The 21,543-nt window shown below is 38.8% G+C and overlaps 1 protein-coding gene and 1 non-coding gene across 7 annotated transcripts in view; both read left to right on the forward strand.

The window, feature by feature from the left end:
* The window catches only part of stas (Transmembrane protein stas), a 157,752-nt gene that overhangs the window by 93,010 nt on the left and 43,199 nt on the right, over positions 1-21,543 (forward strand). For all 6 annotated transcript variants that reach the window (XM_067091385.1, XM_067091384.1, XM_067091380.1 and 3 more), the window contains one exon: positions 19,703-19,850. In XM_067091385.1, coding sequence (XP_066947486.1) covers positions 19,705-19,850 — 146 coding nt within the window. In that variant the 5' untranslated portion in view covers positions 19,703-19,704. The remainder of the gene's footprint in view (positions 1-19,702; positions 19,851-21,543) is intronic.
* LOC136831851 (5S ribosomal RNA) lies at positions 6,428-6,546 on the forward strand. The gene has a single exon (XR_010850992.1). It is a non-coding gene; the product is annotated as a 5S ribosomal RNA (ribosomal RNA).

Consider the following 21,543-nt stretch of genomic DNA (forward strand, 5'->3'; position numbering starts at 1 on the left):
AAGCCGATCACGATCTTACAAGGACTTCCTCCATTTGCTTGGGGAGGGGGGAGCATTCTACCCCTGGGCAAAAGGAGGCAGCCCCTGCTAATCCGTCTTCAGAGCTGGCTAAGGCATAAGTGAACTAAGCGGATGCCTGGGCCCCCCACACCATCAGGGTCCCCCCAAGAGCACTTGGAAAATGTTAAATTAATTAAAATTAGAAGGAAAATGTTAAATTAATTAAAATTAGAAGAGCAGAAATATAAATAAGTAAAATACAAAATACAGGCAGTCCCTAGTTGTTGGCGATCTGGTTTTTCGGCACTTGTCTAGTGACGAAAATCTGCAATTTTTGGCGCCAGTATGCACCGAATTCCATTTGTCTGCGCCGATAACTGAAAATTGGCGATTTTCGGTGCTTATCGATGCCGAAAAGCGCAGAAAGTTGCCGATTTTCAGTTATCGGCAATTTTCACTCATCATCACGCTGTCGGAACGGAACCCCTGACGATAACCAGGGAATGCCTGTAAGTGAACGATAAACAAAAAAATTATCCAATTATCCAATTATTGGATAAATGTATTGAATTCAAATACATTTAGTCACAAGCTGCCACCATAGTCTCACCTCTGTTTATGTACTCCATGGTGCAACTGCAAATCCATTTGCTTAACATGTGAAGTCAAGATTAATTCGGCAACGAACCTACTGTCATGTCTTAAAAAGGATTTACTGTATTCCTCTGGAGCTGAGAAGAGAAAAAAGAAGAGACTGGAGGAAGAGAAAAAACAGCAAGATAAAGTAGGTTTGCATGACCATTTACAGCCAGTTCTTGTTGGCGAATAGTGATAGGGTAAAACACCGAAAAATGTTTATATAGGCTACCTTAGATATGTCACTCATCAGCCTCTATGGAACTGTAGCCTAGCTTAATCCAAGTGACATTGTACTTAGTGACAATTACTATTTAGGTTAAGCTAGCCTAACTTGCACTAACTGTTGATAGACAAAAATGTAAGTTAACGTAAGCCTAACCTATCCTTAAATTAGGTTGCATTTTTAAAATTTGACTTTTGGTCACCAGATAGGTATACTGTACAACTGCTTTCTCTTGAGTTTGATTAATGATTGTAAATTAAACTCATTCTGCAAAGTCGAATTAACCCTTAAACGCCGAGCCTCTATTTACAAAAGTGTCTGTCGTATGCCGGCGGCATTCGGGAGTTAGCGCCGAAGCGGAAATTTATTTTATTTTATTTTTTTTTTTTTCCAAAAAATCTTACTACGCTTAGTTTTTAAGATTAAGAGTTCATTTTTGGCTCCTTTTTTTTTTTGTCATTGCCTGAAGTTTAGTATGCAACCATCAGAAATGAAAAAAAATATCATTATCATATATAGATATTGAAATATATGACAGCGCGAAAAATATGACAGCGCGAAAAAAAATTTCATATATAATTGTATACAAATCGCGCTGTGAGCAAAACAGTTAAAGCTAATGAGTTATTTTTATTTTCGTTGTATTGTACACTAAATTGCGATGATTTTGGTATATAACAAATTGTAAAACGATCAAAGCAACACACAGAAAATATTATCACAAAATGATGCTGAATTCGTAACGCGCAGACATAAAAACCAAGTTTTTTTCTAAAATTCACCATAAATCGAAATATTGTGCTAGAGACTTCCCGTTTGTTGCAAAATGAAGGTAATTGATTGAATATTATTAGAATGTAAGTGTTTTAGCTTAAAATTGTAGTGTTCGACCATTTCAGTCAAGTTAAAATTGACTGAAGGTCGAATTTTTTCTATTTATTGTGATTTATATGAAAATATTTCAAAACTGATAAAAGCTACAACCATGAGTTATTTATTGTTGTATTCTACATAAAATTGCACACATTTTCATATATAAAACTTTATGTAACGGCTAATATAGAATGGTGCAAACATTACGACAAAGTGACGAAAGAATTTCTGAGATTTCTGGCCGAGTTACCGCGCGCGGACATAAGGAAAAAGTTTTTTCAAAAATTCACCATAAATCGAAATATTGGGCTAGAGACTTCCAATTTGTTGCAGAATGAAGGTAATTGATTGAATATTACTAGAATGTAAGAGTTGTAGCTTACAATTGCGTTTTTTTACCATTTCGGTCGAGTCAAAGTTGACTGAAGGTTGAAATTTTGGCACTTATCGTGATTTATATGAAAATATTTCAAAACTGATAAAAGCTACAACCATGGGTTGTTTGTTGTTGTATTTTACATGAAATTGCACACATTTTCATGTATAAAACTTTATGTGACGGCTAATATAAAACAGTGCAAAAATTATGACAAAGTGACGAAAGAATTTCTGAGATTTTCGGCCGAGTTACCGCGCGGACGTAAGGAAAGAGTTTTTTTCAAAAATTCACTATAAATTGAAATATTGTGCTAGGGACTTCCAATTTGTTGCAAAATGAAGGTAAATAATTGAATATTACTAGAATGTAAGAGTTTTAGGTTACAATTGCGTTTTTCGACCATTTCGGTCGAGTCAAAGTTAACCGAAGGTTGAAATTTTGGCACTTATCTTGATTTATATGAAAATATTTCAAAACTTATAAGAGCTACAAACATGGGTTATTTTTTGTTGTATTCTACATGAAATTGCACACATTTTCATATATAAAACTTTATGTAACGACTAATATAAAACGGTGCAAAAATTACGACAAAGTGACGAAAGAATTTCTGAGATGTGTCGCTGATGCTCTGTAGTGTGAGAAGAAAGAAATTCGCGCATGCGCGGCTGGGTAACGCTTGTAAACAAAACAGCAGCATGATCCGTGAACTCCCAGCATCCCTCAAGGCGCGTGATTTAAAATCTTCCATAAACTAGGCCAATAACTATTTTTCCGCGAATATTTAAAAAAACTTTTTGTAGTCGACGTACCATACGTCCACTTGGCACCCGACAGACAATTTTAGTCGACGTACGATACGTCCAGTCGGCGTTTAAGGGTTAAGACCAGTGAACCTTTATGCTACTAGGCTGATAAGGTAAGAGAAGCCTTGTCGGAGGTTAAGGGGAGCGTTTGATAAAATCGTTTTTCGCTAATAACTCCCGTGTTTTTTAATGAATCAGTTTCAAATTTTGTGCCTGGGTTTATTTTTGTATAGGGCAAAGGACTGTAACCATAATTTTGTTCATGAGACTTACCTGTCAGATATATATATAGCTGTATTCTCCAAAGTCCGACAGAATTTCAAAATTCGCGGCACACGCAGTGGCCGGGCAGGTGGTTAGTACCCATTCCCGCCGCTGGGAGGCGGGTATCAGGAACCATTCCCATTTTCTATTTAGATTTTCTCTGTCGCCGGACTGTCAACACCTGTTGTCAGTTCCTCCGCCATTTGGATTTCGAAATTTGTTGTCACTTAAGTATTTTTTGTTTTTTGGTATCGACTGGATCTGTGACTTGGCATACGCTCTTTGTGGACCGTTTTTGATTTTGCTTTTGACTTTTCTTATAATTAAGATGTCTTACCTCTAGCTATTGAGTCTGTAGCTTGGGTGAATGTAAGGTGAGGCTATCAAGACTTGATAGTTCCTCACACTTTATGTATGATATGTAAGGGTGTTCAATGCTCTATGATAATCGGTAATGAATGTGAGGGATTATCTTAGGGTGAGTGGAAGAAATATGAAGCCTATATGCTTAAATTGGAGTGTGATAGGTTGAGGAGATCTTCCTCCTTGAGTGCATCCTTAGATGGACAGTCAGGGTTTTCTCCTACTAGTAACCCTGTAGTAAATTTTAGTACTAACCCTGTAGTATGTTGCTGCAGAAGGTAATACCCTGGCTCTCGTGTTGGAGTCAATGCGTGCTCTTGAAACTAAAGTGAATGCAATTCAAACGCAAAGTGTTAGTGCTAGTGCCCCTAGTGTTGTAGAGGGGGCGTCAGATCGGCCCTATAATGCCTCTAGGCCTGGACCTCTGTCAAACTCCCAGGACCAGGGAGGTGGCATGTCGAAAGCCGCATGAGGGTTACGGGGGCTTCCCACCGATCTGGCGTCCCTTCGGCAGGTCCTGATGACACTACCCAGGCTGCCAGGGATCGTGCACAGGCACGCTTCCTGAAGGATTGCTTCTCGTCCTCCGACACGTCCTCCCCGCCTCGGGGTTGGAGCTCTCGGTTGGACTCTCGCCCTCTTAAGAGAAGCTTAGAGGAGAGGACGCTTCACGTCCTCTTCCTTTAGACGTTTGTGCTCTTCCCCGAAAGTTGCGTGGATATTCCTCCGCAGAAGAGAATAAAGTGTTTTTCGGATGATAACGCTACTCGACCCCCCTGTCGCGCTAAGGCAAGGGCTAGAGCTTCTTCCCCTGTGTGAAGGAAGTATACGTCTCTCGCCCCTTTCCTTCTCTCAGGTTCAGCCCTTCTTCTGAGAGAGTTGCTTCTCCTACGCGTAAGATTTTGTTGGGTTTGCAATAACAGCTGGATGCTCTCATGAACCTTTCAAGATTCGAAACTGCCTGTTAAGAGGTACAGACTTTCACCTTCGTCTCCTGCTTCGTCTTCCTCGTCTGCTAGATGTTTTGGAGCTTCTCGTCTGTCGTCTAGAGAGAGTGTTTAGTGGCTTCCTAATCGTCTTCCCCGATTTGAGGTGTTGGACTTTTCTCTTGACTCGCGCCAGGAGCGTGTGTCTTGCTCTTTGTGCGCTTCTCACGCTTCACGCGCGCCTCGCCTTGGCGCTCGGCGGCGCCTCAGCCATGACGCTTCACGCCATGCGCCACGCTGTGACTCTCTTTCAGACTTGCCACGGAGCCTCTCGCATGACGTCACGCCATGACGCTCCGCACTCGCCGCCGTATAGCTTCAAGTCTTGTGTTGACGCGCTCCAGTTGTACATCATGACGCACAACTACCCGCTTCAACATCTGATGTCCTTCTTAATTTAGCCACGACTTCTTCGATCGCGGGAGTTCCCGCCACGTATCGGCGAATCGGAACTACTTTCACCACTCACTCAAGACCCGCCAGCTGGGAAGAACATCCTCTTTCGTCACAGCCTTTGGATGAAGAGAAACATCTTTCGTCTTCTTCTTCCTCTGATTATCAGACTCTGGCTATTTTACTTAAGGATCTGTTGCCTGAGACTTTTCAGCCTTGGCTCCTCTCTCTCCACCTTCGCAGTTGTCTTTGTCTTAAGGGGAGCGTTTGACGAAAAATCGAGAAATAAATTTTTTGGGATATTTTATATTTGGCATCATACATATCCTGACTATCTTCTCAGAAAGTTTTATTAAATAATTCGCCATAGTTAGGAGTTATAAACAAAAACAGTAACCCTATCATAGACAAAATTACATTTTTCGTATAATGTAATGATAATGTCAGTATATCGGTAGTAATTTCCTTTTAGCTATGAAATAATAATACCTAATGCATTATATGGCAACCCTGTGGACCTAGTACGCATCAGTGAAAGTCAGGAATTTTGGGGCAGTCAGTGGCAGTCAGTCAGTAGCAGCTCAGAGCTTGACTAAGTAAGACGTCGCTGCCCAACCTGAGCAGTGTTTTGACACTCGGTTCTTCTAGCTTCATTTTGCGAAGTTATATTACTTTGCAAGTCTATTGTTATATTTTTTGGCTTTTCAAATATGTCATAAAAACATCAAACTGTGTAACAGCAAGCAAATAAATACACAGAGAAGCAAAAAATATCGTATATCTCAAAACTAAAGTTATCGACATTCTAACTGCATCTCCTCCATAATGAATGCACCGATCTCAATGAAACAAAAAGCAAACGAAAGCTAAATAAATTGCCTACTCAAAGGAGCTTCCGTGGGAAACAACACGAGACCCGCACCACGAGAGAGAGTTTTTTCCCGAAGGAATGTCACTTCCAAGAGAGGTAGCAAGTGACTCCTTTCATCTCCAGACTCCATTAGCAACCAGGCTTCATTTTGCACAAGCCTGGAAAGAGAGAGGGGCAGACGTTTGGTCCCTCCTACTGTTAGAGAGAGGTTACTTGATTCCCTTCCTGTCTCCTCCTCCTTTGTTTTTTGTTTCCCAATTGCCATCCTGTCAAACAGAAAATTCTGTTTGACCTGCTCGAACAGATGCTCGAGCGGAGAGCAGTGAAACAGGTCTTGGACTCGCAGTTCCCCGGGATTTTACTAAAGATTGTTTCTAGTCCCAAAACTTTCAGTAGGCTGGAGACCCGTCTTGGACGTCAACAGGCCGAACAACTTGGTCCGGAAGGAAAAGTTCAAGATGAAGACCTCGCAGTCAATACTAGGAGCCCTTCATCCCGGAGATTGGATGGTATCTTTGGATCTCCAAGATACTTATCTTCACGCCCCAATTCATCCACGTTCGATGAAGTATCTCAGGTTGTCTTGGGGGACTAGACGTACCCGTTCAGGGTTCTCTGCTTTGGACTCTGCACAACGGCCTTACCACATTGAAAGCACCGCTTCTCGTCCGATCAGCGAAGTTAAGCAACGTTGGGTCTGGTCAGTACTTGGTTGGGTGACCGCCTGGGAACACCAGATGCTGTTGGCGTCACATTTTGCTCCAAGGGTGTTTACACTTTTCATGAAAAACGTTGCGATGCAGTTGCACCTGTCGCACGTCAGGATCTCTCTCTACTTGGACGACTGGTTGATTCGAGCGTCGTTGAAGCGAAGGTATCTGGAGGACCTTCAGTTGACTCTGCAACTCGTGAAGTCCCTGGGACTTCTGGTCAATGTGGAAAAGTCGCAGCTGATCCCCTCACTGTACATTGTGTCTGGGAATTCAGATGTATTCAGCGGCTTTTATAGCGTCTCCGTCGCAAGAAAGGCAACTTCTGTGTTCGATAAAGTCTCGGCCTTCTTGGGGAAGGAAACATGCTCGGTGAGGGAATGAATGAGTCTGCTGGGGACCATTTCCTCGCTGGAGAAGTTTGTTTCCCTGGGGAGTCTGCATCTCAGGCCTCTTCAGGTCTTTCTGTTGGAGAACTGGCAAAGCAAGGAAGACTTGAAAGAGGAATTGAGAAATCTTCCTTCTGTAAAAGAGGATCTGTAGTGGTGGCTCGTTCCAAGGAAATTGCAGAAAGGGATCTCCCTCAAGCTTCTGAACCCCGTCCTAGTGTTGTTTTTCCGACGGGTCGTCAACAGGTTGGGGGGCAACACTAAGGGGAGAGGAAGTGTTAGGAACCTGGAGAGAGGAACAGGTGTCCTGGCACTTCAACATCAAAGATTTGGCGGCTATCTTTTAGCTCTCCAATTCTTCGAGGTCCAAGTTTGCAATCGTGTAGTTCAAGTAAACTCGGACAACACTACGGCTTTGGGTTACCTAAAGAGACAGGGCGGGACACTCTCTTGTTCCCTGTTCAGCCTTGCAAGAGAGATTATTCTTTGAGCCTATGCTCGCAACATTTCGATTCTCACAAGTTTTGTTGCAGGGGTCGAAAATGTTCGAGCAGACCTGCTCAGTCGGCGCCATCAACTCCTGCTGAAGGAATGGACCCTTCATCAGGAGGTTTGCCAAGATTTTTGGAAACTTTGGGGTCGCCATCTTGTGGATCTTTTCACGACCTCAAGAACAGCGAGGCTCCCTCTATAAAGCTCATCTGTACTCGACCCGGGAGCAGTTGCGATAGATGCTCTTCTCTCGGATTGGACGGGAATAGATGTTTACGCCTTTTCCCCCGTTCAAAATTCTGGGAGAAGTCGTACGCAAGTTCACGGCCTCACAAGGGACGAAGATGACTCCCATCCCCACGTTTTGGCCTTCGAACCACTGGTTCTCGGAGTTTCTCTTCTGGTTGGTAGACGTTCCGAGAACCCTTCCTATGAGAGCAGACCTGCTCATACAACCCCACTTCGCGAGATATCTTTAAATCTCCCCGCTCTGAACCTGACTGCTTTCAGACTATCGAAAATTGGTCAGAGCGAGGGGGTTTTCTGGCCAGGTGGCACGGGCCATCGCTAGAGCCAGAAGTTCTTCATCTAACAAGATATATCTAGCGAAGTGAGCAACCTTCAAGGGTTGGTGTAGAAAGAAGGGCTTTTCCTCTTCCTCTATCACTGTGAGCCAGGTTGCGGATTTTCTCCTTTACTTAAGAGAAAAACTCGATATAGCAGTTCCGACTATCAAGTGTTATCGGAGCATGCTTTCGACTGTTTTCAGACACAGAGGATTAGATTTGTCTGACAATAAGGACCTCCACGATCTTACGAGCTCTTTCAAGACGTCCAAGGTTCCTCAGCTAATTCCTCCTGCTTGGAACTTGGACGTAGTGCTCAAGTTTTTGATGTTTAGTCCTTTTGAGCCTCTCCACTCTGCATCTCTTAAGGATGTTACTCGAAAACGGCATTCCTCACGGCTCTGGCAACGGCGAAGAGAGTGAGCGAAGTTCGAGGCCGTCATGTGGGCTTCAAGGAACACGATGCTGTCTATTCTTTAAGCCCTAAGTTCTTGGCTAAGAATGAAAGGCCTTCTAACCCTTGGCCTAGACACTTTGAAATTAAAGGTTTAGCAGACCTTATTGGACAGGAACCTGAGGGAGTTCTATGTCCAGTTAGAGCTCTCTAGTACTACCTTAAAAGAACACAGGACACTCGTGGTCCCTCGGATAATTTATGGTGTTCTGTGAGGCAACCAGTTAAACCTATGTCGAAGAATGCACTGGCATTCTTCATTAGGGACGTCATTAAGGACGCACACTCTAGTTGTGACGACTCCAACTTCAAGTTGTTGAGAGTTAACGCTCACGAGGTGAGAGCAGTTGCTACCTCCATGGCGTTCCAGAAAAATATGGTACTCAGTGACATTCTCAGTGCCACATTTTGGCGAAGTCAATTCGGTGTTTGCCTCACACTCTTGGTGAGATGTTTAGGTAGCATACGAAAATTGCTTTTCGCTGGGACCATACATTGCTGCTTCAGCAACCTTGGGGACAGGGGGTAACTCTGATCCTATCCCCTTTTTAATTGTGTTTTTAAGGTTGTTGGGTCGACTACTGGAGGCAGTCTTCCCAATCCTTTGCAAACTAACGCTTTAGGTGTTGGTTAGGTGGTTAGTAATGCTCTTTTGTCCTCTTTGTATGGTCTATGATCTAGTCACATTGTGGTCACGCCCCCATTGACAGATCATCTAGAAGTCGCCAGCTATATAGGTCACTACCTCGCTGGGGTCTCTAGTAAAGTAGAAGCAGACTAGAGTGACAGTAACCACTCAGTCAGCTACGCTATCAGATAAGGAACCAAAATAATTTTACCAATAATTGGTTTTTTCCTAATTCTTGGCTGTCTCTACCCCCCTCCAAAGGTGGTATTCAGCTATATATATATCTGACAGGTAAGTCTCATGAACAAAATGATATTTTAATGATAAAATAAAGTTTGTTCATACTTACCTGGCAGATATATATATTCATATTGCCCTCCCTCCTCCCCTCAGGAGTCAGTGGCGTTAGAAAATCTGAATAGAAAATGGGAATGGTTCCTGATACCCGCCTCCCAGCGGCGGGAATGGGTACTAACCACCTGCCCGGCCACTGCGTGCCGCGAATTTTGAAATTCTGTCGGACTTGGAGAATACAGCTATATATATATCTGCCAGGTAAGTATGAACAAACTTTATTTTATCATTTAAATATCATTTTCGTCTTCTTCCGCCCCATTAGCTGGTAACCCCACCCCCCAAAAATTTTTCAAAATGCATCTCCTCCATAACTACTGCAAACTAAGAGCTCAAATTTATGTGGTAGACAGATATTATATATTAGAACAAAGTAAGAGAGCGTTTTTTTCAATTTTTTTTTTTTATGAATATTTTTCGTTTTTGAAAAAACTTGATTGATTTTTGGAAAAAATTCCCCAAAAATTTTCGAGGGACAAAATGAAAAAACTCTCTCTTTGTTTGTAGACAATTTATTTAGCTTTCATTTGCTTTTTGTTTCATTGAGATCGGTGCATTCGTTATGGAGGAGATGCAGTTTGAATGTCGATAACTTTAGTTTTGAGATATCGGCCTTCAAAGTTTTATAACGATATTTTTTGCTTCTCTGTGTATTTATTTGCTTGCTGTTACACAGTTTTTCTTGAAATTACACTTGAACTTCATCAATTCTTTCAACCTCTTTATACTGACGTTGACAGTTTTTTCAGTTTCATCGGTAATTTCCTTTTTCTCTTCTTCTAATTCTTTCAATAAGTTTTCACGTAATAAATATCTGTGCACGATTTCCTCTTGTGTACTATGATCTTGAATACCTTCACGAGATGTAGAGGGTTGTGGTAGTAGTTGTTGTTCTGTGGTGGTAGGTGGGGAAGATAATGAGGGTGAAGGGTGAGACGCCTCCTCTGCTCTGCCCACATCCTCTCGACCGCTACGTAAGCGTCCCTCTTCAATTTTACGCTTCTTGGTTTCTCTCATTGATTGTAGATTTCTTTCGAATTTTCTTCCTTTTGGCATGGTGTCTTATTGCCAAATAAGTATTGAAAAGCCAAAATATATAACAATAGACTTGCAAAGTAATATAACTTCACTAAATGAAGCTAGACGAAGCGAGTGTCAAAACACGGCTCAGGTTGGGCAGCGCGTCGTCTTACTTAGTCGAGCTCTGAGCTGCTACTGACTGACTGTCACTGCCTGCCCTGCAGCATTCCTCGCTTTCGCTGATGCATACTAGGTCCACAGGCTTGCCATATAATACATCTAGATATTATTATTTCATAGCTAAAATGAAATTACTACCGATATACTGACATTATCATTACATTATACGAAAAATGTTATTTTGTCTATGATAGTAGGGTTACTGTTTTTGTTTATAACTCCTAAACTATGTCGAATTTTTTAATAAAACTTTCTGAGAAGATAGTCAGGATATGTATGATGCCATATATAAAATATCTCAAAAAATTTTGATTTTTCGATTTTTTCGTCAAACGCTCCCCTTAAGGAAAATGCTAATGACCCTTTAGCGAAAGTCATGGCCCATTCCCTTGTTGGAGATTTAGGATAATTTGGATTTCAAATATGCTGTGTGGTCTGGTATGGCATTCTTTCGCAAACAAGCTTCTTCAGTTTTCTTAACTTTAGTGATCTTGAAGCAGAGATACTGAGGGACCAGTGTAGGAATCTTTGGGACATAGTCACAAATGGAGAAGAGTCAGATGTTGATAGCAGTGCACTGACTACAGAGATTGAGAGTCTCCCAAAACTCCCACAAGCAAAGATGACTGCATTTGAGCTTCTTACTTACTAACTTAATAATTGCGAGTCCACTCAGTCTTTCCTATGCCATGGTAAATCTCGAAGTAGGTTTTAATCAATTTGAGCTTAGAAAAGCTTCTTTCTGCAGAGGCAACTGTTACAGGGAGCATGCAGGCTATCTTGGGAGCTATCCAAAGATTTAGGTACGACTCACAACTGTCAGTTTGAGAGGTAAAATTAGTGTCAACAACAAAAGTGGCCGCGAGATCACTTGCAATGATGTCATAAATGACTTTGCCTCCAGGAAAACTAGAAAACAAAGACTCTAAAGATAATTTAAATACTGAAATAGTTTGGTAACTTTGGTTAATAAAGCAATGCCAGTCAGTGTCTTGTACTTATTACAAAATAAGATGAGGTGAAAAGTAAATCCCATCAGTATGCCTACTCTAGTGTAATTTAGGTTAGTGTTCATCTTCGCACTTACCACTTTTGTACATGAATTCTATTTTTTCTACTTCTTCAGCAACTGTGTGGATACTGCCAATTATTGTTTTTATCATGTTATCCTATGTATCTAGATTGTGTCTATTGTATTTGAATGTTCCATGTAGCCTATATGGCCTTGAGCTGCAATAAAGAATATTATTATTATTAGTATTATTATTAGTAAGGGCAACTTTAATTCTCATAAATGGAGACTACTACACCCACAAGTGCTGCATCATTGGCATACTGGACAATCTTGTTTTCCAGGCCAGCAACCATATTACTTGTATAGTACAGTATACACTAAAAACAACAGTGGACCAAGAACACTATCCTGTGGAACTCCAACACAGTTAGATCTTGGTTCGCTAAAGATCCCATCTACAGCAACTTGCTGCTGCCTGCCTGTAAGGAGATCTTGAAGTAAACCTAAAACACATCCACCCACTCCAAGATTCTGAAATTTATAAATAAATTTCTAGATAAATAACAAGGCATTTATTTATAAATTCCAGAATCTTGGAGTGGGAGGATATGCTTCAGGTTTACTTCAAGATTTCCTTACAGGTAGGCAGCAGCAAGTTGCTGTAGATGGGATTTTTAGCAAACCAAGATCTATTGTGTGTGTCTGGAGTTCCACAGGGTAGTGTTCTTGGTCCACTGTTGTTTTTAGTGTATACTATACAGTACAAGTAATATGGTTGTTTGCTTGAAAAACAAGATTGTCCAGTATGCCAATGGTGCAACACTTGTGGGTGTAGTAGTCTCCATTTATGAGAATTGAAGTTGCCCTTAGTCTCAATCGTGACATACAGCAGATTAGTGAATGGTGTAGTCAGTGGGATATAAGGCTGAACTCCAGTAAAATGAAATCACTATTGATTAGCAGATCTCATACAGATTTTCCATTCCATCCTTCCCTTCAGGTGGATGGGACTCTGCTAAATGAGTCTGAAGCTCTTACTATTCCTGGTGTAACTTTTGACTAACATCTTACTTTTCAGAAACATCTAATGAAAGCATCAGCAAATGCTACACAAAAGTTAGGTATCCCTGGACCAGTTGTTTTTTAAGAGGCCCTTTACACTTGTTCACCTTACATATCAGAGCCTTTCAAGTGTAGGACACAGTTTAGTCTGATCAAAAACCAGTCTTACTGACTATTTAACCTGTGTCCATTGTAGGACAGGGCTGATTTTTAATCCATGAAAAATATCAATGTCACTTTTTATCTAGCATTCTGAAATCAAGAGAACCTTTGAAATAGAGGTTTTATTGTTCCCAGTTAAAGAAACTTTAATCCAAAAAAATATTATATTCCTATGGGAGTACTAACCACTGTTTTTTATATAGGAGTCTTTCCTTTACAAGCAGAAGTGGGTGTTTACGCTTGGCAAGGTGGTTAGTTGATGTAAAGTAGGTGCTAGGCAGTACCTCTTCCTTTTTTCTTCAAGTTCAATAGTTTGTAGCATCAGAAGAGCATTTCTGATTAGTTTTAAGAATGTATTTGGGTCCTCTAAATGAGTTATGCTCTGGTGATGTGATAACCATTGATGTGGTTAGAGATCCAGGTGCTTTAAGGTGGCCAGTTCCACTCCTTGTCTGCATGCATATGAGCAGAACTTTGGATTATATCTCATGCTGTCTACTGCTTTGTTTTCTTTGGCTTGGTTTTTGGATTCAAGAGAATTTATTTTACTGTTTCATCTGCAGTATTTAGCTGTAATTGTAAGGGCTGGAACTGGCATAGAATTTAACCCTTAAACGCCGAGCCTCTATTTACAAAAGTGTCTGTCGTATGCCGGCGGCGTTCGGGAGTTAGCGCCGAAGCGGAAAAAAAGTTTTTTTCAAAAAATCACAGCACGCTTAGTTTTTAAGAATAAGAGTTCATTTTTGGCTCCTTTTTTTGACATTGCCTGAAGTTTAGTATGTAACCATCAGAAATGAAAAAAAAATATCATTATCATATATAAATATTGAAATATATGACAGCGCAAAAAAAAAATTTCATATATAATTATATACAAATCGCGCTGTGAGCAAAACGGTTAAAGCTAATGAGTGATTTTTTTTCTTTGTATTGTACACTAAATTGCGATGATTTTGGTATATAACAAATTGTAAAACGATCAAAGCAACACAGAGAAAATATTATCACAAAATGATGCATGAATTCGTAACGTGTGGACACAAAAAAAGTTTTTTTCAAAAATTCACCATAGATCGAAATATTTTACTAGAGACTTCCCGTTTGTTGCAAAATGAAGGTAATTGATTGAATATTACTAGACTGTAAGTATTTTAGCTTACAATTGCAGTTTTCGTCCATTTCGGTCGAGTTAAAATTGACCAAAGGTTGAATTTTTTCTATTTATCGTGATTTATATAAAAATATTTCAAAACTGATAAAAGCTACAACCATGAGTTATTTTTTGTTGTATTCTACATGAAATTGCACACATTTTCATATATAAAACTTTATGTAATGGCTATTAGAAAAACGGTGCAAACATTACAACAAAGTGACGAAAGAATTTCTGAGATTTTGGGCCGAGTTACCGCGCGGACGTAAGGAAAGTTTGTTTTCAAAAATTCACCATAAATCGAAATGTTGTGCTAGAGACTTCCAATTTGTTGCAAAATGAAGGTAAATGATTGAATATTACTAGAATGTAAGAGTTTTAGCTTACAACTGCGTTTTTCGACCATTTCGGTCGAGTCAAAGGTGACAGAAGGTTGAAATTTTGGCACTTATCGTGATTTATATGAAAATATTTCAAAACTGAAAAAAGATACAACCATGAGTTATTTTTTGTTGTATTCTACATGAAATTGCACACATTTTCAAATATAAAACTTTATGTAACGACTAATATAAAACGGTGCAAACATTACAACAAAGTGACGAAAGAATTTCTGAGATTTTCGGCCGAGTTACCGCGTGTGGACGTAAGGAAAAAGTTTTTTTCAAAAATTCACCATAAATCGAAATATTGTGCTAGAGACTTCCAGTTTGTTGCAAAATGAAGGTAAATGATTGATTATTACTAGAATGTAAGATTTTTAGCTTACAATTGCGTTTTTTTACCATTTCGGTCGAGTCAAAGTTGACCGAAGGTTGAAATTTTGGCACTTATCGTGATTTATATGAAAATATTTCAAAACTGATAAAAGCTACAACCATTGGTTGTTTTTTGTTATATTTTACATGAAATTGCACACATTTTCATATATAAAACTTTGTGTAACAGGTAATATGAAACGGTGCAAAAATTACGACAAAATGATGAAAGAATTTCTGAAATTTTCGGCCGAGTTACCATGTGGACGTAAGGAAAAAAATTTTTTCAAAAATTCACCATAGATCGAAATATTGTACTAGAGACTTCCTGTTTGTTGCAAAATGAAGGTAATTGATTGAATATTACTAGACTGTAAGTGTTTTAGCTTACAATTGCAGTTTTCGACCATTTCGGTAGAGTTAAAATTGACCAAAGGTTGAATTTTTTCTATTTATCGTGATTTATATAAAAATATTTCAAAACTGATAAAAGCTACAACCATGAGTTATTTTTTGTTGTATTTTACATGAAATTGCACACATTTTCATACATAAAACTTTATGTAACGGCTATTAGAAAAACGATGCAAACATTACAACAAAGTGTCAAAAGAATTTCTGAGATTTTCGGCCGAGTTACCGCGCGGACATAAGGAAAGTTTTTTTTCAAAAATTCACCATAAATCGAAATGTTGTGTTAGAGACTTCCAATTTGTTGCAAAATGAAGGTAAATGATTGAATATTACTAGAATGTAAGAGTTGTAGCTTACAACTACGTTTTTCGACCATTTCGATCGAGTCAAAGGTGACCGAAGGTTGGAATTTTGCACATCGTGATTTATATGAAAATATTTCAAAACTGATAAAAGCTACAACCATGGATTGTTTTTTGTTGTATTTTACATGAAATTGCACACATTTTCATATATAAAACTTTATGTAACAGCTAATATAAAACAGTGCAAAAATTACGACAAAATGACGAAAGAATTTCTGAAATTTTCGGCCGAGTTACCACGCGGACATAAGGAAAAAGTTTTTTTTCAAAAATTCACCATAAATCGAAATATTGTGCTAGAGACTTCCAATTTGTTGCAAAATGAAGGTAAATAATTGAATATTACTAGAATGTAAGATTTTTAGCTTACAATTGCGTTTTTCGACCATTTCGGTTGAGTCAAATTTGACCGAAGGTTGAAATTTTTTGTAGTCGACGTACGGTACATCCACTTGGCACCCGACAGACAATTTTAGTCGACGTACGATACGTCCAGTCGGCGTTTAATGGTTAAAGTTTTTAGTTTTCTTTTTCTTTGGGGATTCTTAGGGGATTCTCATTTCTAGGACACTGTTTGTCTGATTTTTATGTGCATTTAATGTAATCATTCTGGAGAATTTGAACATTTGATTTGTTTCATAGTAGGTTACCTAATGAATCAGTAATAAGAAATGCTTGATTCCAACCCAGTTTGCCTTTTGGAATACTGTATGAATATTGATAAGGGGGAAGAGGAGGCATTCTCACTCACCTGAGCAAGTTGCCATGCCAGTGAGTAACAACAAAATCATCGGGCACCCCAAGTTAGCAATTAGAATTCAACAATCCAGCTATCTCCTGATGTTGAATGACCTGCCTGCCATTAATATCTATGTACAGCATGCTTAGAAGTGATGCTACATGACTACATAGGATTTTGTTCAAAATTCATTAACTGGCAACTAATATGCTGCATAAATACAGGCAGTCCCCGGTTATCGGCAGCCTCGGTTACTGGCGATACAGTTTTATGGCGCTTGTCTAGCGGCGACAATAACCAGATTTTCGTCACTGATAACCGGTTATCGGCACCAATCGCCTCTTATTGGCGGCGCTGATCACCGGTTATCGACGCCGATAACCAGGGATCAGTGCTATTATCGCAGATTTTCGGTTAGCAGCGATTTCCGGTTATCGTCATGCCGTCGGGAACTGAACCCCACCGATAACCAGGGACTGCCTGTGTCGTATTTCAATGTGAAAACACAATTATTTCATAAAATAATGCTGTAATATGCTTCTTACGAGTGAAATCTGTCATATACAGTGAACCCCCCGTATTCGCGGGTGATGCGTACCACACACCCCCGTGAATAGCCAAAATCCGCGATTACTGAAAACCCCTCTAAAAACACTTAGAACTGCCCATTTTGATAGATTAAACCAAGAAAAACCCTGTAAAAATGCTTATGCCTGAGTATTTTAATAGTTTTATCACAAAAAGTGCATTTATTCATGAAAATTATATGAAAATACAGTAATAGTGAATATTTCTCACTGAAAAATACCGCGAATGGGCGAATTTTCCACGAAAAATGGCTAGATATGTTCCACAGAGAAACCTGCGAGTGCGTGAGTCCGCGAACCATGAGAACGCGAATACGGGGCGTTTACTGTATGTCAAAACTGTGTACTGGCTAGATTTCGGAAACACAGTGACAAAACGTTTCCTAAACTTTTTTCACCCAGTTCTGATGCATTTGACAAAAAGTCTGCTTCAGACCTAGGTTCAGATTTTGAAGTAATGAAAAAAATAAGGAAAATTTTCCTAACATTTTCATATTGCTTACATCACAACCATATAATCCTAAATAGTCCTACTGTATTTGATTATTTTTACCCCTCAACATTGAAAAAAATCTAGAAATGAATAAGAAAGTGTTATTGTAGTTAAAATGTATCTAGTATCAATAGGTGGGTGTGTCCTGTGTGACACGACCATTTGAGTGGTGTCAGCATGAACCAGCTGGAACATAGGTTTGCAATGTGTAGAGACAATGCAGTAAGTTTGAAAGTATTTATTTTCACTTTCTTACTGGAATTTTGAATTAATAATGAAATTATTTGTGTTATATTTCATAACTTATATTTCGAAACCACTTCAGAAATAATGGTTTACTAGTAAATGTTCCGTGTAATTACGGTACATTTTTGTTGATGGCAAGATTTTGGCGTAAACATACTAGTACTCTTTACTTGCTAGAAATACATTACACTTAGCAACCATGTTTCTATATTACAGGCAGTCCCCGGTTATTGGCGGGGTTCCGTTCCCAACAGCGTGACGATAACCGAAAATCGGAGATAATAGCACTGATTCCTGGTTATTGGCGCCGATAATCGGTTATCGGCGCCGATAATTGGTTATTGGTGCCGATAATCGGTTATCGCCGCCAGTAACCGGTTATCGGCGCTGATAACCAGTGATCAGCGCCGCCGATAACCGGCGATCAGCGCCGATAACCGGTTATCAGCGATGATAACCGGGAATCAGTTTCGAAAATCTGGTTATCGTCGTCACTAGACAAGCCCCATAAAACCAGATCGCTGATAACTGGGGACTGCCTGTTCTGATTTCAGGCCAGGAAGCTTATGAAGTTATCTATACATTCTTGCACTTCAGGTTAGCTTATTAGTGAATTAGTTATACACCAAAAGCAAACAGAAGGGAAGGACTTTCAAGAAAATATTCTTTAGAAGCTTGAATTTCCAGTTAGTGACCTCTGTGGGCTTGTTCCATATGGATAGGGTTTGTGCTCTGAATAATCATAGAAATGGTCAAGACTGACTTTCCTTTATTATTAAATATTTAGATTATAGCTATCTTCTTGATATAATTTAAAGAATCATCATCTTTTATTCTTCAAAGAACAAGTAATCACTAAAAGTGAATCTTTTGTAAACGAGATTATATCTAAGAAACCTTAGATTGTTTTTGTTTGGCCTATAAATCATTTCCTAGTATACAGGCAGTTTGAACATAGCCTAAAACTTCAAAATTCAAAGAAAACTTTTTGTAATTAATATTCTTATTTAAAAAATTTTGTTGTGACAGTTAAGCTTATTAGGTATGCAGTACTGTTATACACTGCAGAGTTGGTTAAGACCGCTTCAGGTAGCAAGTCAAGTGCACTGGCATTGACAAGACTGCTAACATTATCACACCATGCTTTGAGCTAAGCAACATAAAAAAAAAAAGAATTCATGTCACATAGATTACGAATTATACTATTGCATAAAAGCGGGCATATTAATAAAACCGTAAGGCAAACCGTGTTAGCTGTGAATTCGCATGTATGACAGTGGAAATAAAAAAAAAAAAAAGTGTATAACGCTACTTGGCAACCGTTATGCTGAGTCTGAGATTTTGGACGATGCATTAAGAATCATGCTGAGTCACTTATGAGTATGGTTGTACTTTTGCATTTTAACATTTCCCTTGGCAACTCTCAGTAGATTACTACAAGAGCATAAATTGAAATATCAGGGAAATGGTAAAACTATTGCAGCGCTGAATGACCTCATAGGTCCCAGTGCTTGGCCTCTGACGTAAATTTTTTATTCCACTTACGTACAGAAGACAAGACCAACTGAATAATGTTGAAACATCCATTATTTAGCACAGTATTCAGTATGCAGTACTGCCCTTAGAGAGGAACTTTGAGTTTAATTACCACTTCAGGTACCTGTACTGTTATGGTTGTTTGGTGTGGTACAGAGTATGGAGAACAATCACGTTCTTTAAAGATGATGGATAAATAAACTTAAAATCCTGTTTTAAGAGTATTTGAGAAAATATTGCACAAGAATATCCTCATTTAGTCGGGTATTGGGACTTCTGCATTTTGATTAATTGGTCAGGTAATTTTACTGTATTCTTTTGTGAATTTGGTAAGTTTTCTTTCTCATGTATTCTACTGCTTATAGTTGCCGCCTAAGAAAGGTAAGTGACACTGTTGTCTCTGACTCAACATTACATATTTCAGAGATTTACACAAACTTTTAAAGTTCAAGATGATTCCTGCACCTTTCCAATTTTTTAGACATGTTTCTTTTTATCTGCTTATGGTTAAGATTTATTTATTATAGTTTTATCATAATGTGGCATCCTGTATTTTTGTATTACAATCTAACTACCTTTCAGAGATGGCACGTACTGATGAAGGGCAGGGAGGAGGGGTGAAGGCAGAGGGAATGGACACAAGGCATGCCTTATTATCACTAGTTGGAATTTTTTTAGTCTCCTTAAGTGCTCTTGCATTCGTTTATAGAAATTTTCCACAATTAGAACAGTAAGTATTGGAATTTTCTGCTGTCTTGTGTGTGAAATTTTTGTTATTCAGTTCTTTTTTAGTTAGGAAATTTTATAGTCGATATCATAAATATCAATTTGACCTGCTGTGGATGTCAGGTATTTAGTGAAAAGTAGTAAATATGGAAGTGAACATAAGGAAATAAATGCATTCTTCAAGTTACATTAATATTTACATCAATAGAATAATTTTACAACAATATTTTGTTGTGTATCTGTTCTTGTAAAGATTGTTATAACATTTCAGTGCATTTTCAACCCTTCATGTCTTTGGTTGGATTAATGCAAGTACTGTAATGGTAATAATAAATACATACATTACTTGAATAGTAATAATTAAATTCATCAGTAAGATCATATATCACTTTAGCCTGTAACTGATCTGTTGGGTAATAGTGATGAGCATTGGTTTTAGCATAATAGTTTCTTGTAAGTTTTATCTCTAGAATTCAAGTAAATTTTTTGAATGCCAACTTTGAGGGTAACCAGTTATATGCCTTTATTAGGTAATTATACAGAGTTTGTTATCTGAGGGAGCTTTGTCTAATTATTGTATACTTCAGGAACATTCTTTTATGGCTCTAGCTTCCACATGGGGCTTGAAATAGGTTGCTTAATTATTTTAATTGTATTTAAGACATATTTACCTTGGTGGCTGTAAGTGTATGTCTACTAGCATCATATTTTTTCTTAATTGTTATTATCAATAGGAACTTGGGCAGAAAGTTTGCTCTGCAGCAGTCCTCCTTAAGAGGTGATAGAATGTTACATAACACACTTCCCTTTTTGTAAATGATGTGATTAATTTGAGTCTTCCTTTTTGTTGTAGAAGTGAATACTGGTTTTATATAAGTAACTTACCCAGTTAATACATAGCTATTAGTTTCTTTTAACTGGCAGCTTAAAATTTTGAAATTCTGGGTCACACTAGTTTGTTTTGGTTATGGGAACATGCCCCACCCACTTTTGGGGAAAGAACAGGTACAACATAGCAAAGAGCTCATTTGTTTCTGCCGGCTGTGGTTGAAGTACTGTTGTTGGCAGTAGCTTGAATTTTGAAATATATACTTACTTTGCTGGTTGTCCTTTTTCATCTACGATTAGTTGATATATACTTTACTGGTTGTCTGTTTTCATCTATGATTAGGTGAAGTATTTATTTATTTTCGTAGCCTTACGGCACAATTTAGTTAGTGTTAGGCGAGTTTTGATCATTGGTTTATACATTTTTCACCTGTTTTATGGACTTGTCTTTGGTTTTTTTCCCTGATGTCTGACCCTGGTAGTTCCAGTACACTGTATTAGGTATTGTAGCAAAGGCTGCAATATGAAACTTACTAAGGAATCTTATGACTCTCACACTATTTGTATTCAGTGTAGGGGACAAATGTGTTCAGTTGAGTTGAGATGTGAGGAGTGTAGTGAATGGGATTTAAAAAAGTGGAAGACTTTGGATTCGTACATTAAGAAACTGGCTAGAGATAGGAAGAGAAAAGCTGTTGCTAGGGAAACTAGTAAAGCCTTAGCTAGTAAGGATTCATCTGCTAAGTCAGATGCAATTGCACCTGTAATTTCTTCTGATCCCATTCCATCTCGTACACCTGTGCAAACTTCTCTTTTACCCGGCTCTAACATTTCCGATCCCAACACCATGGTCAGCCTGGAATCGAAAA

This window comes from Macrobrachium rosenbergii, chromosome 48 (genome assembly GCF_040412425.1).
Source record: "Macrobrachium rosenbergii isolate ZJJX-2024 chromosome 48, ASM4041242v1, whole genome shotgun sequence".
Classification (NCBI taxonomy): Eukaryota; Metazoa; Arthropoda; class Malacostraca; order Decapoda; family Palaemonidae; genus Macrobrachium; species Macrobrachium rosenbergii.